The 25,653-nt window shown below is 41.2% G+C and overlaps 1 protein-coding gene across 1 annotated transcript in view; it reads right to left on the minus strand.

Moving 5' to 3' along the window:
- Window positions 1-228: 228 nt before the first annotated feature.
- The window catches only part of mcoln1a (mucolipin TRP cation channel 1a), a 51,350-nt gene continuing 25,925 nt past the window's right edge, over window positions 229-25,653 (minus strand). The window contains exons 4-14 of the mRNA XM_028791272.2: window positions 21,577-21,733; window positions 21,355-21,430; window positions 18,625-18,721; window positions 17,965-18,064; window positions 14,431-14,537; window positions 12,953-13,102; window positions 8,207-8,308; window positions 7,970-8,092; window positions 7,454-7,660; window positions 2,662-2,792; window positions 229-2,432 (exon numbers count right to left, since the gene is read on the minus strand). Coding sequence (XP_028647105.2) covers window positions 2,396-2,432; window positions 2,662-2,792; window positions 7,454-7,660; window positions 7,970-8,092; window positions 8,207-8,308; window positions 12,953-13,102; window positions 14,431-14,537; window positions 17,965-18,064; window positions 18,625-18,721; window positions 21,355-21,430; window positions 21,577-21,733 — 1,287 coding nt within the window. The 3' untranslated portion in view covers window positions 229-2,395. The remainder of the gene's footprint in view (window positions 2,433-2,661; window positions 2,793-7,453; window positions 7,661-7,969; window positions 8,093-8,206; window positions 8,309-12,952; window positions 13,103-14,430; window positions 14,538-17,964; window positions 18,065-18,624; window positions 18,722-21,354; window positions 21,431-21,576; window positions 21,734-25,653) is intronic.

Below are 25,653 nucleotides of genomic sequence, written 5' to 3' on the forward strand. Positions count from 1 at the left end.
TGGTCTCCCATCCAAGTACTGGCTGGGCCTGAACGTGCTTAACTTCAGGTGGGCGACCTCTTCAGAAGTGCAGCTGGCATGGCTGCTGGTTTTTGATTTTACCAATCGACAAGACAGACAAAGAGACAAGAACGCCAGCACAGAAAGAGTACCAAGAATTCAAAGCTCAGGTGAGCAGGGAAAATTCAGCACCCAAAACCTTAACGTGACACAGAACATAGAAAACACATTTTTAATGAAACGTTTATTTAAAAGGCTTACCTCCCTAATGACAGCAGCTCATATTGTCATTTGTACTGGGCATGGATCCCACTAAAAATGAACTTCATACATGTGATTCATTGCTTTTGGACACCACGTGTTTAAAAACCCACCCAAATAAAAAATAAAACAGATGTAATTGTGTCCTTCTTTCCGGTGGCAGCGATCACTCTGCAGAGAGGCACAACGAACAGCATGGCCAAGGTAAACAGAGGGTAAGGGGGTGGCACATAACAATAGTTTTTAATCTTGTCATTACTGAGCCAATTCTGTGTGCCAGTTCACCACTCTGAGCGCAACAATGGGCCTAAGCTGGCACTGCAGTCCCGCCTGAAATGAAAGTGATCATGGGAGTTAGAGGCAATCTCTCTCTCACAGCCACCTCATTCTGTGACCACGAGCCAGCAGTCCGATTAAAGTGACACAATCAGTAAGGCCCCATGGGCTTTCTTTGCCTTCATGCCCACCACAGAACATCAGAGATGCCAATTCACATTTCCTTGAGCGTGGAGAGCTGCCATAAAGCTTTACGTCGTATTGTGTTGCTTGCTGGCGCTACACAGCCGGTCACCCGCACTACAACCTGTAGGCCACCTTCCCTTATCCGGAATGACAGACATGACAGTCTATATATGTTGTTACTTTTCATCCAAACCCACACCCCTCACAGTTTGGAATCCCACGTGGGACCCCACTTGGCAGTTTAAACCCTAAAGACCAAAGGGCAAAAACCAATATGAAAATTAAAAGAATGCTCAGTGATTTGAGATTTATGAAAAACTTCAGTAAAACATAATGCTCTGAATTGACGTTAACAATGACACTGCAGGGGCAGAAGTGCAAGAATACAGTGCCATGCACACAAGGCCTGGGTGCGGCAGCTCGGACTGATAGGGACCCCTCGGCTGCCAGCCTCTTAAACTGTTACACACAATAAAACTTAAAACAAAACGTGAGATCTGCCATCACGACACCACGCGGTGTTCCAGTCTCACTACATCACAAATAAGTTCTAAAAATGGCTATTGGGCGAGATGAGCCAATGTCGATTAAATGAGAGGTAACGTCAAGTAAAGCTCTGCAGGCATGGAGGACGCAAGATAGCTTCTCGACTCTACGCGTCTTGCTAATTCATATGTGTGTATATCCGAGTCAGCACAAACAGATTTGACAACTTCACCTGCTTCCTCATCCTCCTTTGTGAAGGCTGAACTGAAACCCTACGTCAGACAGGTCACTCATTTTTTTTCTTCAGTATTGCATTTCTGTGCGCATGTACCTTTAAATTAAAAATAGTCAGTACGAAATAACACCGCCTCACCCACACACACACGCACATCCATGACGGCTTCTGAACAGGCAATGATTCTGCATTTGTGCTTTTTGATCGGCTATAAAAGTGCTTCCAGTGTTCTCGAACGGCCATTGGTCAGCTGGATCGCAGCTCATGGAATAAATAAATCAGGAGAGTTCCATCGTGTCGTACAATCGCAGAATGGACCGTATTGACACAGCGGAGTGTTCAAAAGTGTCTGGATACCGTCCACCAAAAACAAATCTTGTGTAAGAAATCCAAGTGGTAAAACGATGGCAAAAAAAGTTTCAAATATTTCTAATTCAGTAGCGGGTGCACGGTGTGTCCTCGTACTGTCAGCTTCATAAGACTATCAGGAATTGAACAGGAACAAAGAGTTTAAAATGTCCTGAAATTGCAAAAAAATTAAAAATAAATAAATAAAAATCACCATACTGCCACCACGATTCCGGAAGGGTCTTCTTGGTCATCTCAATGTGTCAGTTTTCCAGTCTTAACGTCTGTCCAGCGGAGTTTGCGTCATTGCTCACGGACTATATAATTTAAAATGTTTAAAATGGTTTAAGATCCACTTGTTAAAATTCACCAAGTCAAAATTCCCTGGATGTGTCCATCAAGAATTAAAACAACCCAAGTAGATGAAGGCAGCCTGCTGTTTGATTAACCGACTTTCAGTTTCTGAGCAGCTTCTGTTGGCTTCCACCCCTTTACATTGCAAAGGATGAGAGGACGTGTTACAGTGAAGTGGGCTTGGGGGAAGGACAATGGCGAAAGATGAATGAGGGTCTCATTCTTTTGGCAGGTTTCTCGGTCGTTCCCTCAGTTTATTAGGAGAACATCCTCATATGTAGTAGTCCTGAAATAAAACAGAGCTGACATGTTTGTTTTGCCATTAACAGTAACTTTCTTTAAACATAATTTTATTCTGAAGCAGATATTTAAATTCTCAGCTGTCTTTGGGTTTGAAAGTCCCCTTTCTAAGGATAAAACACGTCAAACAAGATACAGCAGTGGCAGAAAGCAGATGAGCAATCTAGACAGGGCACAGGCACAGGTCATACGACTGGGATGTGGTCAGTACTCACCGGTCACAGCAGCAGAAAACGGAGCACGGAGAGCTCTCTATACCCCTGAATTTGCCTGAATTTGGGGTGTCTTTACATTCTGCTATGAAGGCGTGCAAATCTGTGATGTGAACTGGCTCCATGCTGTGATGCTGCAAAGGGCGAGAAACCAATGGGTCAGCTGCACATCCCCTCCATTCCTATAGTTCTGATGGTACGATATATATTTCTATAAAACTTTAAACCAATGATATATTTACACATGAAAATATTATATACAGTACATTTTATATATACTGTTACCCATGCGCACAAGAAACTAGCCTCCTGGGTTCATCTAATGTTTGTGGTACCACACCGAGACGTCAGTTGGTGCTGCTGCCAACAGTCTGGTCTCCTTTTTCACTTACAGAGCTGAGAAACTGCCAACTGAGGGCAACAGAACCAGAGAAGCCCCGCCCCTTCTTGATGTAACTGATATAAAAGGAAAACTTATCTGGAAGATTCCAGACCAGTCCTACCTAGGAACACCACTAGAGGGCAATAAGAAGCTGTTGGCCAATTGTTTATTGTAGGGCCATTGTACACCTGTTAAGTTCTTTTACTCATTTTTGTTCAAATTAAATGGGGTTTGCCAGGTTGGCACTCGCTCTGCCTTATCACTTGACCCACTACAACACACACACACGCACAGTGCCTTCAGTTTTCTATGTTGTAGCCTTGTACTAACATCATTTAATTTTTTCCTCACATAACCATCACTTAATACCCCAGAACAACAAAGTGCAAAATGTGGGAAAAATGAAGGATTCTGAATTCTTTCCACTATATACATATAAGCAAAGGTGTGCCCACCTGATGAGCCCCAATTAGGGCAAAACATGTGTCGTGTACTCTTTGTATTATTTGACAAATACTCCATAACATGCCTATGATCTGCTTCTTGCAATTGAGAGGGCGTGGTGGATGTTTGCTGTCCGGCCAACCAATCATAAGCATTACCTGATAGGTGACCACCCAAATAATCAAATTGCAATTCAGAACTACGGATATAATACTCCGATTTACACCCTGTCAAGTAAGTGAACCAGGCACCGTGGAGCAACGTCTGAGGTTTGATTCTCGCAATGAGAAGTAAAGGTGTGTACACCTGATGAACCCCAATTAGGGTGAAACATGAGTTGTGTACTCTTTGTATTATTTGACAGGTACTAATATATATTTATTATACACACACACACACACATTGCAATCTGATCATTTGGATGCATATACATTGCACACATACATACATATATGTGTGTGAGAGTGTACAGGGTGCGCACAAAGTCCGTATACCCCTATCTTTAGGAGCATTTACAGGAATAACCATGACAATTTGGTTCCTGTGGACATCAGCCCAAGTCTTCCTGGTATTTAGAGGTGTGTTTCCGACATCCCGTCTGGTGCTGCCACCTGTTGCTGCTTAAGAAATCGCAACAACGTGGCGGTTGTTCCAAGACGAAGCGATGGGTGACACAAGTGTTTTCACGATCGAGGAGCGTTTGGTGGCCACTGTGTGGGTTCATGAGCGGCCTGTTACTGGGAAATCGATCAAAAATGTCATGGATGACTTTGTTGTGCGTTTTGAGAAGGCATCGCCGACAAAGAGGACGTTGTTGCAGTGGGAGAAGAAGGTTTTTGCAACGGGCAGTGTCCAAGATGCGCCGCAAAGTGGAAGACCATCCACAAGGCATGAAACATGTGCAGATGTGGCAGAGTCTGTCCAATGATCCCCAATGAAATCCACTTGTAAACGTGCTGCTGAGTTGGGAATAGCGGAATCGACAATGCAAAAATACATCAAACAGGACTTGCAAATGAAATGTTGGTGTCCATTGCCTGTTAACGAGTTATCAGATGCCAACTTGGACAGACGTCAGGAAGCTTGTGATCTGATGCTGCACCAATTTCCAACAAATGCTGAGAAGGAAAAGGTTATGTTCTCTGAAGAGTGCGCGATTTATCACAGCTCCTGCAATCGAAACGTGTTTTTCTGGGGAAAAGAAAATCCACATTTCTTTGAAGAAATTGACCATAGCCCACCACACGTGATGATCTGGGCCAGAATGACAGCACAGCATTTGTTTGGCCCTTATTTTTTTGATGGTTCTGTTAACCAAATCAGTTATCTGGAAATGCTGAATGGCTGGCTCATCCCGCAACTGAGAAACCAGGGCGTCCTTGACAGTGTTTGGTTTCAACAAGATGGGGCACCTGCCCATTTCGCAATCACCGTGCGTGATCGCCTCAGTGATGTTTTTGGGAATCGTTGGATCGGACAAGGACCAAACAACAATCCCGCTCCTCTTCCGTGGCCTCAGAGAAGCCCTGATCTCACAACTCCAGATAATGCACTCTGGGGGTTTATCAAAGGAGACGTGAGGAAGCGCAGTTATTCATCGAATGATGAACTGAAACATGCGGTTTGCACAGCGTTCCAGAAAGTCACCCCGCAAATGTTACAGAACATGAGCAGGAGAACATGAGCAGGAGAACCTGGCAGCACATTCGGCTATGCAGAGATCATGGAGGGACCCATACAGATGTTTTGGATTCCTAAGAGGTAACCTTTAGCGTTCAAAATCCTCCCAAAGATAGGGGTATATGGACTTTGTGCGCACCCTGTATATATATATATACAGATATAAACATATATATACACTAGCCGACGCCCGCCGTAGCATACGGCGGTGTAAGAATACGAACGGAAAATGGTGAGAAAGGAATTCAGAAATCAAGTAGAAATAAATAATTCTTGAAAGACGCAGTGTGCATATAGAATTTCCGGCCAAGTAGGATTACATGTGAAAGTGATAAATAAATCAGGCTTTCTGAATTTATGTACTATGGCCATGGCAACCTGATAGTTTTGTTGCATGTATCTTGGACTTCCTAGAAATGTGGACAGTAATATGATCATTTTGCCTACACGTACGTTGTTATTTTCAGCGTTTGCTTGCAGTGCGTCTGATAGTTCAATGCGCAGATCTTGTTGATGTAATCTGAGATAGTTGAGACACGCGCCCTCTGTTTTAACATACGCATTTTTGATGTACTGTTGGAATAGTTTGCCGCTGGAGTACAAAATACTAAAAGTATTCCTCATTGCTAATCTGTACGCGTAAAATTGGCATTGAGTAAGCCTTATTCGCTTGGCAGTTCTTTTATCAGGAACATGTTGTAAATCTTTGTGCCAGCCAATGTCTTCGTAAGGGAATAAAAGTGGGTAAACCATAGGATCGCAATTCATATTGAGCGTGGAAATCTGTTTACAGGAGTTGCGTATGGGATAGATGCAAATGTCCCTTTCGGCAGGCGTTTCGCCATTTTCTCCGACGAAAATCGCTGCAATGTCGGGGCATTGTATCGTCGGAAATCCTGCCTAGGGTTTTCCTTGAAAACCATTCGTACAGATGCTGTTGGATTGGACTGAGCGATTTCATGTATGTGTTTGTATGATTTAGCGAAGGGGTTGATGGTACTGAACATGGAATCTAGCTGGAATGATTTGGTGATAAATTTGCCCATGTATTTTAAAACAGTATGGTCCGTGGCCAGGAGGTTGAGTTATCTGTGCACCCATGGAAGCAAACACTAGAGAAGAGTTGTATTCTCAAATGTGTTCACGATAATTTTTAGCTTTTTGATGTTTGCTGTGTAAGAAGCTGTTGTAAAGACACAGGTGGCTCCCGCAAAGGTGGTACAGCTACTTTACCGTTGTGGCAGCACCTCAAGTACTTGTTGGATGTATTACGCTCAGCAGGCCAGTATAGTGCATATCATGGAAGGCGACGAATAGGAATCGAGAAATGCCGTGTCGGCTGCGTGTGGGCAGGACCGGATTTGAAGTGGAAGCAGAGACGAACCAGAAGAGAAATATATATAAGAGATGTATTATAGATATGGTGCATGTGTACACTTTTACATTTTTTTGTCGTTTGCTACAAAAAACCTGTGTGCGGCAAATGGTTCTGTGCAACCATAATGTTGAAGAGGCTCAACGTTGAAACAAAGCAAACACTGCGGGTCAAAAACGTGCAAGTGAAACACCTCAGCAATGGAGAAGGAGGATTGAAGTTTTCACTAAAAACATTGTCTATCTGGAGGGATTTTCTCGACACAACAATTAATAGGACTTATATGACAGGAATACAGTTTGAGATATGGTATCGCCAGTGGGGCAGCAAACACGGGTGGGTCCACGTCCTCAGCACTGGGTAATTCTTAGCTGACACCTCTGCAAGTTCATGAATATAGTAAAACTGCTAGGGGGTCTTCGGGTTGTTTTTTGTCCCGAGGAGCACATGCAGCTAGTGTGTATGTATGTGTATACTGTATATACAAACACACAGACACACTTGTTATATATATATATATTATTAAGCAACTAATGACTTCTAAACTTCAGCTGGCATGGCATCACAATACACAGTGGCAGGTTGTCTCTGTTATGAGAAAATGTGAATTTCCCCTTGGGATTAATAAAGTATGTATGTATGTATGTATGTATGTATGTATGTATGTATGTATGTATGTATCTATCTATCTATCTATCTATCTATCTATCTATCTATCTATCTATCTATCTATCTATCTATCTATCTATCTATCTATCTATCAGCCTCACTGCCTCCTCAGTACCCTCACTCTCTCCACGCTACCAAATGCCTCTGGTGACAATTCAGTCATGATTAATACATAACTTTAGATAACAAAATATACAAGACCTTGACTGAGACATATTGGAAAGACTGTCAGATTGTCCTCTTACCTTGATCGTTTCATATGCACCCGTAATGAGAGCGATGAAGAGACTCAGCACCATGTAAATAAAAAGGCTAATGAAACTGTACAGGTAGATCTGGCTGAAAAGCCAAACCAAGAAGCTGCTCTGCTGCATTTCAGAGAAAGTAACAAACATGTCATCACCATTGATTAGGGAGAAAAGGCACTCCGACGCCATGGAGAGGGAACGGAACTGCAAGGAAAAGACAATGCAAGAGGACCAAATCAATGGAGGACATCACAGTACTAGCAGCCAGTGGTATAATTCATTGCAATGTTCAGTGGTTATCTGGCAGACTGGAGTGGCTGAAGACCCCTCTACCCAGTGTTTTCTATACAACATCCACACACTGGCTTGCACAACATGCACAGTGAGATAACAAGAGTCACTCAAAGATTGTGAAGCCCTGCTAGTGGCTTTCATGCCAATTAGTCTGTTGGTGGCATAATATTGCACAGCTCCAGCTCGACCCCTAACCCACTTTTACTGACTGTACAGTACCTTGACATGGTAGGGCCCCAAGACGATCCATCCACAGAAGCAATATCCAAGGTAGATCACAGCGGCACAGCAACAGAAACGAATCACATTAGGGAAGGCTGCCCTCAGGGTAATGATCAAAATCTGTGGGCAGAAAAAAAGAGCAAGCCAACAACAGGGATGCCAAGTCAATCCAGACAGCATTCAAAAAAAAAAAAAAAAGGCAGCAACCACTACCCCACAAGAAAATTAACTCACATTGTATTTCTGAAAGAAGCTGAGGTATCGAATGACACCCACCCATACCAGTAGGGTAGATGTGCCCAGCATTATACCACACACATCATAGGAGGCCAGATTCTGAGGAGAAAGCGGAAACAAAAATTAGGCCAGAATAGCAACCCTGAAGGACGCAGCAGTCCACAGTTGTGTCAATGAGTCCTGGCCCTGAAGGTCCAAGTGGCTGTAGCTTTTATTTTTTGAAATCTGTCACTGAAAAAGGACTTCCCGTTCTTAAATGGATGCTCTCTGTATAATAAAACACATTTGTGCAACAACTTTTAGCACAAAGTAATATTTTAATAATTTAATTATCAATATCATTCCTGGTGGCTCCGTAATCCGTACTAACCTCTACTTTCTCTTCTGTTCTTTTTCTGGTTTTCTGTGGTGGCGATCTGCACCAACACCACCTGATCAAAGCACCGTGATGTCCCTACACTGATGGATTAAAGGCCAGAAGTCCACATGTCTGTCATCATCAAGTTCTTCCATGTGAACCCTGAATACCATGAGGACTGATTGAGGTCATTTATGTGAGGTAGAATGCCTAGAGGGGGCTGGCTGGGTGGTCTTGTGGCCTTGGAACCCCTGCAGATTTTGTTTTTCCTCCTCCAGCCGTCTGGAGTTTTTTTGTTGTTTTTTTCTGTCCTCCCTGGCCATCGGACTTTACTTTTATTCTTTGTTAATTAGTGTTCCCTAATTCAATTTTCTTATTTATTTTGTCTTTTTCTCTTTCTTCATTATGTAAAGCACTTTGAGCTTCATCATTTGTATGAAAATGTGCTCTGGAAATAAATGTTGTTGTTCTTTTGTTTTCCCTGCTTACAGAATTGTCCAAATTATGAATAGGCAGACACAGGAGTCGACAAAAAAAGTATTTTAAAGAGAAGTAGGCAGATGAAAAATTATATAAATAAAGAAAATGTAAGCCTAAAGGAATTGGAGACAAGTAGTCTTCCCTTGTTCTTTACACACACACACACACACACACACGTGCCATAGATGCCCTCCTGCACAGGCTCCGGCCTCACGGTGACTCTAAACAGATTAAGTGGGTTTGAGAAAGTCGTATCTGCTCTCTGCCACTGAAGTGGAAGCTGCTTCCAAGTGTTTCAACTCAAGTACCTTTGGACAAGTTGTGAAATATGGGGAGGGTTCCCATAATTAACCCCGTGGACCCACCGTAAACCTAAAAATCAAAATGGTGGGTGCCTAAAAATTAAAATGAGAGAGATATATACGGTTAGTTTATGAGAAAATGCAGAGAACAGAAGTCCCTTCACAGGCAGGACCAGAAGGTTGGGGTTTGTGGCTGCTTTACTCTGCTGGACAGGGTGAGATGCTTGAGTGGTAGCAGTCTGTCCAGCAAAGAAGGGGATCGCATTGTTTAAAACAGGGGAATTTGAGATAAAGTGTGTGGAGTTTCATAGGAAACTAATAAGGTGAAATTGCACACAGACGTTAGTGCTTTCCTGCATTACCTCTATTATGATGAAGAGTGTGATGGTGATTGCCGATACTGTAATACAAACTGGTAAAATTATGCAGATGGCCCCACACAGTTCCCAGCCTGAACACAGTTTGTTTTGGCTGTTTTGTTGTTTCCAGTATCTGATAAAAATGGAAAAATGAAGCCATTCTTTAGGCATTTAGGGTATGGTGTTACCGTTCATTGTTGCTCAATAAGCAAGTCTGTTATTGCGATGAATCTTATTGGCAGTGCTAAAACAGAGGACTTTAACTCCAAACAGACAGCAGGAGTGTGCTGGCGCCAATGGGAAGGGCACAATATAAACGGATTCAGCATTCAGAGGGAACAAATCGAGAGTTAAGCAGGAGCAATCTCTAACACACACCATCAAAGTTATGTGTCCCAAAATGGCTGTTCTGCGTGATGTGGTAGAATGGCTTTTGTTCAGAGTGCATATCCATGTATGATTTAACGAAGCTACTTAAAGCAGGTTTTTCCTAAATGAAAGCATTTTCCGTAGTTGATTTATTATCTAATTCACAGTACAAGAGTAGGGGTCCTTTCATCGGATTGGCTGGCCCAGCACTGTTTCAGCCGTGAAATGGCCAAATGGGGGAGGCGGCTTGATGGATGAGGTCTCCTGAATTCTAAAAATATCCAAATCTTATTATGGGATATCATCTACTGTTAAATTCTGCTCGGTACTTCTAAAATTTTTATTTTTTTTACTTCTAAAAAAATTTTTTTTATTTTATACTGTATTGAGGATTTGTTCTGTTCTGTGTATTGTATTGTATTGACACCCACTGCATGCCCAACCTACCTGGAAAGGGGTCTCTTTTTGAACTGCCTTTTCCAAGGTCTCTTCCATTTTTCCCTACAAGGTTTTTTTTGGGAGTCTTTCCTTGACTTCTTAGAGAGTCAAGGCTGGGGGGCTGTCAAGAGGCAGGGTCTGTTGAAGCCCATTGCGGCACTTCATGTGTGATTTTGGGCTATACAAAAATAAACTGTATTGTATTGTATTGTATAAGGCTTCGGTGTTCAGCCAAAAGTGGAGCACTATTGGGATCCCCCAAGTACTACACATAATTTCTTACACTGCTTTTTCAGTTTCATTCATTAGTGAGGAGCAGATTGACCAATAGATGCAGTGATAGCCAAGTCCATTCACTAAACTGTTCATGACAAAAAATGAGCTGAACAAACCAAAGAGCTGAAATACAGTTAAGGGTCCTCAGCCAGGAATGAGTGGCATGCTGTTTATGAGATCCCATAATCTGGGAGGACCTCCAACTTTAGATGATGTGGTCTTGAAGTATAGATACTGTCAGAGGCAGCCTTAGGGGTGTGTGGGGGGCCTAAGGCTGACCAACCCCACGTAGGCCTGGTAACGTCAAACGCTGTTACCGGTATGCGTGCACTGTATAAACTTGTGCGCGAATTTAATAAAAAATAATGTTATCATACGCCGGATTTTCTCTCAATTTTTGCAAGATAACAAGCCGACTTTATCAAAATATTAACTGGAGAATATAATTTGACAAATCTGCTTGAACGGGACACGCAGACCTCAAAAACGGAGGCCGCCCCTTAGGCGTGGGGCCTGGCGTGGTCGCCCCACTTGCCACCACCAAACGCCGCTCTTAGATACTCTTCTCCTAAATCAAGAGGAGTTAGCAGAGATTATTTCTGTATCTAATGAAGATGCTGCAAGAGGAATGCGTGATATGACACAGCTCACTGGGAGGACACCATGGACATACTAGAGAGATCAGAACTCTGCAGGTTTTAGAACAGGAAATTAAATTAGTTCTGCCCAAAACATTACCACTACAAATGTCACCACGTAAACCAGTGCAGAATATGGATAACCTTACCTATTCTAAGCTTAAGAAATTTTAGGAGTAATTACAAATCACTTCACTAAAAAACGTTGGAATTCTATGAGGAGGCAACAAAAGGATACGATCAAAGTGGAGCATATGATATTATTTATCTGGACTTTCAGAAAGCATTTGATAAGGTGCCACATGAGAGGTTGGGCATCAAACTAAAAGAAGTGGGAGTTCAGGGTGATGTTTTTAGATGGGTGCAGAATTGGCTCAGACACAGGAAGCAGAGGGTGATGGTGCGAGGGACTTCATCAGAACTGGCTGATGTTAAGAATGGCGGACCAGCAGGGGTCAGTGCTAGGGCCGCTGCTATTTTTAATATATATAAATGATTTAGATAGGACTATAAGTAACAAGCTGGTTAAGTTTGCAGATGATACCAAGATAGGTGGATTAGCAGGTAATTTGGAATCCGTTATATCATTACAGAAGGACTTAGATAGCATACAGGCTTGGGCATATTTGTGGCAGATGAAATTTAATGTCAGTAAATGTGAAGTATTACACATAGGAAGTAAAAATGTTAGGTATGAATACACAATGGAAAATCGAGAGTACACCTTATGAGAAGGAATTAGAAGCCATAGTGGACTCTAAGCTATTGACTTCCTGACAGTGTTCAGAAGCCATTAAGAAGGCTAACAGAATGTCAGGTTATATAGCGCCTTGATGTGTGGAGTACAAGTCACAGGAGGTTCTGCTCAAGCTTTATAACACACTGGTGAGGCCTCATCTTGAGTCTTGTGTGCAGTTTTGGTCTCCCGGCTACAAAAAGGACATAACAGCACTAGAGAATGTCCAGAGAAGAGCAACTAGGCTGAATCCAGGGCTACAGGGGTTGAATTAGGAGGAAAGATTAAAAGAGCTGATCCTTTACAGTTTAAGCAAAAGAAAATTAAGAGGTGACATGATTAAAGTGTTTAAAATTATGAAGGGAATTAGTACAGTGGATCGAGACTGTTATTTTAAAATGAGTTCATCAAGAACACGGGAACACAGCTGGAAACTTGTTAAGAGTAAATTTCGCACAAACATTAGGAAGTTTTTCTTTACTCAAAGAACGATAAACACTTGGAATAAGCTACCAAGTAGTGTGGTAGACAGTAAGACACTGGGGACTTTCAAAACTCGACTTGATGTTTTTTTGGAAGAAATAAGTGGATAGGACTGGCGAGCTTTGTTGGGCTGAATGGCCTGTTCTCATCTAGAGTGTTCTAATGTTTAGTCACTGAAAACCTCAATGGTATCTATAGCACCATTATAGGCCAAACTGCATGGATACTGCAGGCCTTTGACAATAAAGGTTATCATGTATGCATAACTATACAAAGCAGCACAGTCCACCACCTCACAACTCACCTTAGATTCAATGCCCATCTTGATGAAGCTGCCAATAATGGTCAAAATGTCGCTGATAATTAGCAGGATGTACCAGCCGTTCACAAACTCCAAGCGGTCAGAGCAGCTCACCTTCCTGTCAAAGTGGTTATGGAAATACCGCACAAATTCCTAAGGGCAAGACGTTGAACATAAAAAAGGAGAACATTGAGAAAATTGTGGCCTCTCTCTGGCTTATCTCCGGCAACATCAGCAGCAAATGACTTTTAAAATGAATCTCTTGCCACACAGTCAAGTGAAAAGTACTCCCTATAAAGTATATAAGTACACCCCATGCTTTTTCTTTTTTACCATATGTGGACATATCAATATTTGATCTTCATTTAAACAATATCTATACATAAATGTGATATAATAATCATTATGCCACATTTTATTTAAATTATTCAATGGACTACAACATATAACAAATGCAAATTTTACACGTGGGGAAAAGTAAACCCAGCCCTCCATTTATCACTACCTCAAATATCTCAAATTAGAATCACATGCAAATGATTAGAATATCATGAAAGAGGGTCTTCTCTAAACCGGTCTTATTTAAAGCTCAGAAATTTAGTTTGGTTGGCTCTTTGCCATTGAAGTGTATGTTATCACAATGCAGAGAATGGAAAAGCTCTCTTATGGCCTTCAGAAAGAAGGTTCTAGATACCTACGAGTATGGGAAGGGATTTAAAAAGATCACTAGACAATTGGAAATCAACCATTCCACTGTCTAGGAGATCATCTACAAGTGGAGAAGATTTTAAACATCTGATAAGTTGTACAGACCAGGCCTCCCCAGAAAGTTCAACTTGAAATGCAAGATGCTGAAAGAAGTCACCAAGAGCGTCAACATTTTGTCACAGGACATACAGGTAGCTCTTGCCACTGTTGATGTCAAAATGCATGAACCTACCATTAAAAAGAGCCTGTGCAAATTAAATCTACATGGGTGGTGTGCCTGCAGGAAACCTTTGCTGTCCAAAGAGAACATCAGAGATGTTTATTCCTGAACACCTAGGCAAATACCAGGACTGATGGAACAGTATGCTCTGGACAGACGAGGCAAAAAGAGTTATTTGGCCCCAGTGCACAAAGACATGTCTGATGAAAACCAAGACAGCACTTGATCTGATAGCAACCGTAAAGCAAGTTGGTGGAAATGTTCTGGTTTCGGGGTTGCTTTGATGAATCGAGACCTAAGCAGCTCACTATCATAGAATCCTCATGGAATTCTTCATTGTATCAGAGGGTACTTGAGAAAAAATTTAGACCCTCTGTCAGAAGATTGAATCTCCATTGAAAGCAGACCTTTTGACGTGACAACGTCCTTAAATATACCAGTGAATGGCTGAATGGTGGTGGGTTCTGTTATGGCTAAGTGAAAGCCTGGATGTGAATCCCATCGAGAAGCTGTTTTGGGGGGTTTGCAGCAGTCTTTTCCATATTCCACTCACCTGCTGTAGAAACAGGCCTCGGATAATTGAACGTCCACAGAGTAAGAATGACATGATGCACAATATGACCACCATCGCATCAAATGCTAGCCGGGAATAGTTCTCTGCTGCAAAAAATGACAACAAAATAAAGAGTTAGAAGGTGGGGTGGAGAGTGTACAGTACATCAGAAAGAACAGCAGAAAATACTACTAGCGCTAGAAGGGTCAAGCAACAGCTCAGCAAATCAGGAGCCCCACACTGTTGTTATTACGTCACTTAGTTTAATCAACAGTCATCATTATTGGAAGCAGCTAATCCTCCCATAATCCTAACCCTAAAAACAGAGTAACATATACTGTAAGGCCAAATGAGAAGCTCCTCAACAGAGTGGAGCTCTGGAGGTCTCCAGCTTGAGTCTACTGGAAAATTCACAAGGATCCAGCAGTAACAGAGAACAAAAATACAAAACAGTAAGTGCTATGCTTTCAGCCAGGGTTTGTTTTCCCTCAGCTTGTATTTCTTTTGTTTTAAAACTGTTATTGATATTTTTGAATTATTACTTTTTTCAAGGTTTTGTGACATTTCTGCTGTCCTTCTTTATCATTTATTGTGCTCTATACCTTTAAATTTGGAGCCACTGCTTGTGTTTTAAGGGAGAAGCCTCAGGAGGCGGGGCCACCCTGACATCACTATTGCCGAGTCCTCCTCAGCCTTTACACAGAGATCAGGGAGAGGGACTAAGCAGTAGTTCACTGAATTTTGAAGAAGTCACGTCATTTTCTAACCCACTTAACCCAGACTAGGGTCACAGGGGGTAACTAGAGCACATTCCAGCTAGCACAGGGTACAAGGCAGGAACAAACTGCAGATAGGGTGCCATCGCAGAAAGTCTCCATCGAAGGGCAAACACACATTAGGGTCAATTTAGTGCCGCCAATTCACTTAACCTGCATGTCTTTGGACATTGGGAGGAAACCCAAGTTGACACGGCAAGAACATGCAGACTCCACGCAGGGAGAACCTGGGATGTGAGGGAGCAGTGCTACCACAGTGCCACCCGTTGCTGGATTCATTTCTATATATTACATTTTCTTACTATTTCTGGTTTATTAGATTTTTCTTTCTTGTTCTTGGATCTGTATTGGGATTGTATTTTGGAACTTGTTCACCTCAGATTGCCTTTTAGGCAAATATTCTTTCCTTTTGTGCTTTTTTTTGCTCTTTCCACATTTTTGTTTATAAATGCTAAAGTCGTAAAGTCACACTGTTTTGACAGTTGATACAAGCCAGAGTTTCATGATTCCTCTCACCCTTATAAGACATTTCTGGTATATTTTGGGACTTTTATTGCATTTTGAACTTTAAAAACCAGTTTCTCATTTTGGGCCTGCTTGGGCCAAAGCCTACAGGTAGTAATTGAGAACTGGTTGCTTGGGGTAAAGCGATATCTAGGTAGTCCAGAAAAGGTCCTGGCCTAATTTATGGATCTTTCAGGAGTCACATCATCTTATTTCACCATGTCTGTGTCCTCAAACCACGACAAATAGAAACTGAAAACAAGTACAAATCCACCTCCCGCATCACCACCACAATCTTTCCTTGCTCTATCTTGAGCACTTGTTGCACCCTCAGAAATTTGTCAAGAGTCTTGAATCCTGTGAGAAAGACCAAGGTGTCATTATGTATATCCAGACAGTGTATAGAAGTGATTAAGAAGGCAAATAGGATGTTAGGTTATATAGCGTCCTTGATATGCAAATTACAAGTCAAGGGAGGTTAGGCTTAAGCTATATAATACATCGGTGAGATCTCAGCTGGAGTTCTCCATGCAGTTTTGGTTTCCATACTACAAAAAAGCAAGACACTGCAGCAATAGAGAAGACCAACTAGGCTGATTCAGGATTTGTGACATTTGAGATAAGATGCAAGACTGATGAAGCTAAACCTTTAATTAGAAACATGAGATGCAAGGCGGACCCTAGCCCTGAATTGAATGCCCACTGTTAAGAATTGTTAATTAGCGCAACACTTGTAGGAATGTGGAAGGACAACTGGATTATCCCAGCTTTGGTTTGGGCAGATGGCTTTAATAAAAGCCAATTGTAGACGGACAATGATTGTGAGATTTCAATCCAGGATGCAGGACTTGTGAAGCAGCAGTGCTTCTGTTCAACTACCATATATACTCACGTATAAGTCGGGTCTTGAAACCCGAAAAATCAATCATAAAATCAGACCCCAACTTATATGCCTGTTCAAAAATGCGACACTTAAATTTAAATAAAAAAATTTTTTTTTTTTTACATCTTCTTGCCTCCTCCAATCTCACACCAGTTTCTCAGACACATCGAATTTTGTTGTAGCAGCACAGTTATCAATTTCTTTTGCCACTTCAACGACTTTTAATTTAAAACCAGCTTCATATTTTCTTCTGATCGAATGCTCCATCGTAGATTAAGGGATGCCCTTACGATAAAGGTGTATGAGGGTGTGAGATTCAAAAAACACAAATCAGTGCAAACGTCACTTTGGAATAGTTTGGGTATTACCATGTGGTCACGTAGGCACAATAGAGAGAGAGAGAGAGAGAGAGAGGTTAGGAGCACACGCTGATACAGCGCATTGCCGCACCCACATAGAAAGAAAAGGCCGTGTGCTCCATGTTTACTCTCTCAGGTGGGCATTAGCATATCATAATCTCTTGGACTAATAGTGCGAGTTTTCCGCATTTGACTTATATGCTTTGCAGTAAGGAGACTGTGGAAGATTGTGGGTTCGCTTCCCAGTTCCTCCCCGAGTAGATAGCGCTTTGAGTACTGAGAAAAGCGCTATATAAATGTAATGAATTATTATTATTATACGAGCAACATTATAAAATACCAGAAATTATACTGTAAAATCAAGTATAGGATCCGCGGGAGAACTTATCCGCAAGTATATATGGTACTTTTGGCATAAAGGCATAGAATAAGGGTGCCTGTACTAGAAACAAATTGTACAAATCACAATGATTTGAAGACCACAAGCCAGAGGTCTGTTTTATTAAGTTTGCTTCGTGACAGACCTTGGGGATGAACTTTCATTTTAGACAGACAGGTGTACCTGTAGTCGCACTCAGTGATTTAAAGCTTTTCTTATAATATTCAACAGGCATCACTGACCACTTAATGAAAGAAGACTCAAAAAGTCAAGCATGTGTTCGATTGTGATGACTGAATTACATAAACACATTAATGGCAGCTGTGCCACTTGAAAGAGGAGTGCAAGCCATGCTTAATATTCAGCTTTCACGTGACACAGCATGAAATAACTGGCAAGTCTGAATTGCACAGCTTAAGAGAACAGGTCTCCAAATGATTAAACAAAATGCGAGGGTAGAAAAAATGTAATGCAATACATAATGAAAAGGGATCAAGCACCCTTAAAAACACAACTGCACTGGAATATGTTAAACAGAGAGGTGAAGGAGCCGGTCGGGACCAGGCAATGTTAGGAGAGTCTTTAATTTGGATGGAGAAACGGACAGCCTGTGTGCAATACAAATGATCTTACCACGGCCGGAGACATTCGGGTCCTTACACTCCTTAATACAGGCCTCATTATTCAGGCTGATCTTCACTCTGCCGCTGTGGGCTTTGTTGTCGAATGTGATCTTGAATGGAAGACAAGAAAGTGTAAGTCACTGTTAGGACCAGCACAAGAACAAAACTGGTCATTATTTTTAAGAGATGAAGGTCGAGGGTAAACATGCTGGGTGACTGGGGTAGAGTGTAAAGTTTAGGATATTGCAGTGAATTAAGGAGGTCTGTACCAGTACTTCTAGGAAGAAATGCCTGTGTTTGGGCATCATGGGTCCTTAGAAGAGAACAATCTCCAACCCACTCCAAATTCATTTTAGGATTGTGGATGGGTTGCTGGAACCTATCCTGGTAGCACTGGGTGAAAAGCAGGAACCGGCAATCCATTGCAGGGCCCACTCATTTATAATGGGGACCAATTTAGTACTGCCAATTATCCTAACCTGTACGTCTTTGGGGATGAGAGGAAAAAAATCAGATTATCTGAAAGACAAACCACACAGACACAGGGAGAATGGGCAGACACTATAGAGACGACACAGCTGAGTGGGATCTGAACCCAGGACACTGGAATCCTGGAAGCCACAGCGCTAACCACAGCTCTATTGTACCACCCATTAAATACAAAACTTACTGTGATGGTGAATGTGTAGCAGTCCGGAACCTCATTGTTTATGATCGTCTGAATGTTGATGGCTTTTAGCTTAAACTGTACAGTCACATTGATGAGTCTGGGAAGGGAAAAAAGTGTCACACATGAGTCACTCATCCTTCCAACCATAGATGTTAGCTACCAATAAGGAGACAATTTTGACCATAAGAGGCCTTTAAGCCACACACTGCTTGCCGATTCCTAACCACCTAATACGTACACAACATCATAAACTTGAAACGTGATATGTGTTGTATGCCCTGGCAACTTATTCCAGGTATGTGTGACTCTTCATGTTAAGAAAAACTTTTATTGCTTTGTGGAATTTTCTCCCTCAACCAGTTTCCATCTGTGTTGTACCTGAGGATCGGATTTTTCAGTAACATTGAATCCATTATACTTATCCCCTTGATCATTTTAAAGCTTTCCATCATGTCTCCTCCTTAATTTCATCACTAGCCTCCCATGTAGGACCTTCTCAAAGGTTTGATGGGTGGCTAAGCCCCAAGAGAGTGCTGTTAATGTCTCAGATTGTAGCAAGAGTGCCATTCCTTTGCATGCCAGAGGGTTTTCAAAGTGAAAAATGAGGTTATGCCAATAAAGCAGAGGGCATTTCTTTAAGATAGTCTCTCCCAAGCAATGCAGAAGTTAAATTAGGACCATATCATTGTGGGGAAAAATGTAGAAAAACTCCTATAACAGCTAAAAAGGATGAGACATCTGAAGCGTCTCTTCTGTCTATTCATCTCAACAAACACTCATTCAGGCCCCAGCAATCACCTGTGAAAATTCCTAACAAAAGACCCCCACACCTTCTCAGTTGTATCCCACAGCCTGCTTTATCATGACAATACAACTACTGCTACTAATGTATGGATCTTAGAACTGCCATTATGAAATCTCTTAAAGAAAAAGTCTCCATCTGGTACTGTAATTTTTTTCCCAAGATAGGCAACATCCATTTAAGTCAATTCTCATTATACTGTATATGGGGGTAACGTTTCTTAGAGACACCACATATACGGGAAAAAAAATACCATGAAATGAATTTGAGATAACTAAAAATATACTTTGGACATCTCAAAATGGTCTGGATGTTATTTAAAGAGATCTGGAAATGTAACAAAGATATCTTAAAATATACTTGAGATATCTTAAAATAGCTTCCTGTTCATTTCCAGATATCTGAAATGCATTATAAGATATCTTAAAATACACAAAGCCCCAATGAAGATACAGGCAATTTTACAGGAAGTCATGTTGAAATAACTTGAATTGCATTTCAGATATCAAAAAATGCCTACGGACGTATTTTGAGATATCTCGAATTGCACGGCAGCTTATTTTAAGATACATCTTATATCTTGAAATGTGTTTGAGATATCTTAAAATGAACAGCCTATCATTTTTTCATATTAAATGCACTTTGAGATACCTCTAAATGTTAATTCGGCTCACCATATAGAACGTCTAAAATGTACGTTGTAATGATTCTAAATCGCTACCCCACTTATACACTGGGATGTCTCAGAACAAGTGGTGCACGCTACCAGGCATCAGTGGGTCACATACGCAGTTTTACTAGCGTTTTATGTTTCAAATAAAGTTACTAACAAAATAGGAACTAACGACTGGTGACCCCAATTTCACTAGCTTGTGGCTCCAAGTTTGAGACCCTCTGGTCTATTAATCAGACTTCAGTGGTTCCTTCAATTAGTCCATTTAGTCAAGGCTTTACTTTGCAATGCTGATGGACAGGCTGACAGACGAAATTAGACAGGAGTCCCTGTGGACTATGATGTTTGCAGATGACATTGCAATAGTGAGAGTAGGGAGAAGGTCGAAGAGACCCTGGAGAGGTGGAGATCTGCTCTAGAGAGGAGAGGAATGAAGGTCAGTAGGACCACCAAGACGGAATACGTGTGTGAATGAGAGGGAGGTCAGTGGAATGGTGAGGATGCAAGGAGTAGAGTTGGCGAAGGTGGATGAGTTTAAATAACTGGGATCAACAGTACAGAGTAACAGGGAGTGTGGAAGAGAAGTGAAGAAGTGCAGGCAGGGTGGAATGGGTGGAGAAGAGTGTCAGGAGTGATTTGTGACAGACGGGTATCAGCAAGTGTGAAAAAGAAGGTCTATAGGACCGAAGTGAGACCAGCTATGTTATACGGGCTGGAGACGGTGGCACAGGAGACAGAGCTGGAGGTGGCAGAGTTAAAGATGTTAAGATTTGCACTGGGTGTGACGAGGATGGACAGGATTAGGGACGAGTACATTAGTGGGTCAGCTCAGGCTGGACGGTTTGGAGACAAAGTCAGAGAGGCGAAATTGCATTGGTTTGGATATGTGCAGAGGAGAGATGCTGGGTATATTGGGAGAAGGGTGCTAAGGATAGAGCTGCCAGGCAAGAGGAGAAGAGGTAGGCCTAAGAGGAGGTTTATGGATGTGGTGAGAGAGGACATGCAGGTGATGGGGGTAACAGAGTAAGATGACGAGGACAGGAAGAGATGTGCAAAGATGATCTGCTGTGGTGACCCCTAATGGGAGCAGCTGAAAGAAGAAGTACTTGTCAAGGCTTTACTGCTATGGACCCGCTGTGGCATTTATTTCTGATGTGATGGTCCACTGATTTACACCAGAACAGAAACTAACACATTAGCATTTATGAAAGGCAACAGAAATAAAGGCATCAGTGGAACGAGGCAGTATACTCACTTGTGAAATTTAAGAGTGAAGTTCCTATACTCGTAATCATCTTCGGACCTTGACCTGGGGTTCACTCCAATGCATTCTGTAAGATAAGACACAGTTGTTAGCCATGTCAGCTTCTTCCTATTATCCACTAATAGCCTTACCCACATGAAGGTAAGATGCACTATCAGCATTAAGCCCAGCCCATTACACCACAGTCACAAATCAGAATCCCCCAAGATGCACCTGTCTTCACGTGGGGATCAATGTCGAAGGTGTCGTTTCCAGGGTCAATGCTTCCTTTCTTGTAATATTGCTGACACAGAAAGAGGGTACTTTCATTGGCATGTTTACTGTGCACATATGCATAGCGGCCAACTGTTGTATTTGGGAGTGCCAAAAACTAAAATAAAGAGAAAAAAAAAAGGCAGTTAAAAGAAGCAGAAGACGACAGTTGGAGAATTTTGTATCTATGAAATACAGTGAGGGACTGGGCCATTGTATGGTGCTGCCCATTCTTAGTAACCGGGTGAGATCTTGCACTTTTGTTTGCTTTTTAATCGTATTTTGATGCAGAGAATGGCATTGTTGTGGTGAAAATCTACAGAAAAGGCCACACTAGGATACTGAATATCTGGCACAAGGCACAATAAAACATAAGGGAAAAAATGAAATGGGCAGTGCTACTCATGCAGTTCTGTGCCGTTGCAGAGATTCTGTTTTAGCAGGTTTCACCAGACACGTGTAAAGTGACAGATACTCATTAGCACTTTTATTATTCACAGAACTGACTGCTTACAGTAACCTGAAAAAAAAAAAAGGGAAGTGGTCTGATTAAAACCGAGGAGACTCAACACAAAGCTATCTTTGTTCAATTCACAGTTGCAGGGTGACAGTTCCTATGCTCCTGGGTGTAAAACAGGAACCGATTCTGTGTGAGTCACGCTCATGGCAGGCCAATTTAGAGCCATTGATTAACCTACCTTGTATATTTTTGGAAACTGGGGGGGAAAAAAGGACCAAAAAAAAACAAAAAAACACATAGCTGGATACCCGTGCCATTTAGTATTGACTTTGAAATACTGCTTATGGTTTACAAAATCTTAAGTCATCTCGCTCCATCCTATATTTTGGAATGCCTTTCACCTTACACTCCAAATCGTAACCAGGAGCGGACTGGGTCTCAAAACCGGCCCAGGCATCCTTCAACGAGTGAGGTGACGAGGTCGACCCACTCGAGCCATTATTCATTGTAATTTTCTTAAAATTTGTGATGAGTACGTGGCTCGCTACTTGCTATGAGCCTATGATATCTAAACTGTTGCCAAACTTAATCTGTACACTGTTGTTTAGACGCAACTTAAAATTTGACGACATGCTTAGAAATAAAATTTAATGAAAATAAAAATTTAGTAACACGTTATTAGAGTACATGTCAAATGTCACTGGCATGTCCAAATGCCAGTACCCTAGTAGCTGCTCATTTACAATGGAATAAATTGTAACCGAGGTTATGATGAAAACCTCACATGATTGAAATGTTTCATTAACTTAACGATAAACTATAAATGTTCCATCCTAATATGCAAAATTCCTATCCTGTGCTTTATAACTATTTCATCATACTAATAATCGCAGCTGAAAACCACTAACACTCATAGCGACGACCAGAGAAGAATAAAATGCATAATACATAATCTAAACTAATTATTAGTACTGAAGAATTTAAATACTAGATATGAGATAAAATAAATTGCAATAATGTATATGCTAATCGAAATGTAGCGGTATCAAAATAGAAATCGGCAAAAGGCAGTTTTGACCAATTTTTTCGTTGCAACATTGTGTACTGACAACTAAAACAACTTGATGACAAAATACAGTATATTATATAGGACTATAGAAATCGCAGTACCAGACAGATAATGTTTAGCAGTTTAGAAAATTCATTTTAATGTCAAACAGTAACCAGTACATCAAATTTATTTCATGAAACGGCCGGCCTATGACCAGATCAGAGTTTGCGGCCCACCAGGCATTGCCCAAATGCCCTAATGGCCAGTCCGCCCTTGATTGTAACCTTAGATCTTCATACGAGGGTCTGCTTATAATTCCAAGAGCTAAACTTAAAAGAAGAAGTGAAGAGGCTTTCTGCTGTTATACACCTAAAATCTGGAATATGAGTTTACCGATAGAAATTCTCCAGGCTAATATGGTGGAGCACTTTAAAAAACTGCTAAAAACTCATTATTTTAACATGGCTTTCTCATAGCTTCATTTTAGTTTAACCCTGATATTCTGTACGTGCATTTAGTTATTATTTTTTTGTGGCTCCGAAATCTGTACTAACCCCTACTTTCTCTGCGGTGGCGATCTGTGCCCCCACCACCTGATCAAAGCACCGTGAAGTCAGGACATTGATGGATTGAAGGCCAGAGGTCCACATGACCAGCATCTTCGTATTCTTCCACATGGAGCCTGAAAACCATGAGGACTGATTGAGATCACTTATGTTGGGTAGAATGCTTAGAGGGGACCGGGTGGTCTCGTGGGCTCAGAACCCCTGCAGATTTTGTTTTTTCTCCAGCCGTCTGGAGTTTTTTTTTGTTTTTTTTCTGTCCTTCCTGGCCATCGGACCGTACTTTTATTCTTTGTTAATTAGATATAGCCTAATTTTATTTTTATGTATTTTTTTCTTTGTTCATCCCGTAAAGCATTTTGAGCTACATCATTTGTATGAAAACGTGCTCTAGAAATAAACGCTGTTGTTGCTGCAGAAGAAATCCTGGCTGATTGTATAGTCCTGTTAAAACCATCTTCAGAAAGGCCAAATTGACTGAATGTCTGTAAGATTGTAACAAAATTTTAGGGCATAATTTAGATTTCGACCTTCAGAATTTAAATCCTGCAGCCACTGTGATTGTTTAGTGGGTATTAATGGCTTTTCACAGAACCATAAATGAGGGATCTGCAGAAAAGTATGCAACCCAATTCTTTTACAGCTAATAATTTGGTACAGAACTTCTTGACAATACCAATAGGGTGACTAGGTGTATTTGCTGCACTCCAGCTGCATGGTTAGTAATCCATCTCACACTATAATTAAAAATTGCGATGACTCTACAGATACCAGTATAACATGTCAAAACACTAAGCACTTTTATCTTTTCCAGAGTGTCCTACAACGAAAAACACATTTTATTTTTGAAATCCTTGCATTCTGAAATCCCCAGTTAGATGCATAAATTTTAAATATTCAATCAGGGGAACCCACAAAAAATTAACAAAAACAGTGCATAGAAACACGTGACATAAAATCATAACTAGAGGCCAGAGAGAAATAGTGGTACCTTGAAAATTCAAAACTAACAATACAAAATGACACAAAGATTTTTTTCTTTCATGAATCCAATCTTGGACAACTACGTACAAGTGGCACCAGTTTTTAAAATGACGTCACAAAATGCAACCTCTGGGATCCGCAAACGGGGCAACAGATTCCTAGCAGCCAGTCTCACCACATGGTGGATTTCATAAGGAAAACAAGATGGTAACGCTAGGGAAAGTGAATCATTTTTAACAATGCTAAAAACACCAGGACACAAGCAATGAATATATAAGAAGTAGATTCCTTGGGCTCAAAAACCCAGAAAGCCATACTTTATGTTTATAGGCCAAGGAATGTTTGGAAAAAAAAATTCAATTTATCAACTCAATTTTTCAATCATGAGAAACTGGACTTCTTTAGTAATATGGGAGGAAAAATCTCATAAACAATCCAATGAACTAATAACTACATATAATAATGAAGAGCATCTTCAAGTGTGAACCCGACATCTGCTACGCCCGGACAACTTTTCAGTCCCACAGAAACTGCCTTGCTCAACTCCAGCTTGCCCAGCATCTACTCTTTTCCCACACAACAACAACAACATCTATTTATATAGCACATTTTCATACAAAAAGTAGCTCAAAGTGCTTTACATAATGAAGAAAAGAAAAATAAAAGACAAAATAAGAAATTTAAATAAGACAACATTAGTTAACATAGAAAAGGAGTAAGGTCCGATGGCCAGGGTGGACAGAAAAAACAAAAAAAAAAACTCCAGAAAGCTGGAGAAAAAAATAAAATCTGTAGGGGTTCCAGGCCACGAGACCACCCAGTCCCCTCTGGGCATTCTACCTAACATAAATGAAATAGTCCTCTTTGTAGTTAGGGTTCTCACGGAGTCACTTGATGCTGATGGTCATACAGACTTCTGGCTTTTAATCCATCCATTATTGTTGGAACATCATGGTGCTTTGGGTAGATAGTGGTGGCGC

The sequence above is a fragment of the Erpetoichthys calabaricus genome, chromosome 17 (assembly GCF_900747795.2).
Source record: "Erpetoichthys calabaricus chromosome 17, fErpCal1.3, whole genome shotgun sequence".
Classification (NCBI taxonomy): domain Eukaryota; kingdom Metazoa; phylum Chordata; class Cladistia; order Polypteriformes; family Polypteridae; genus Erpetoichthys; species Erpetoichthys calabaricus.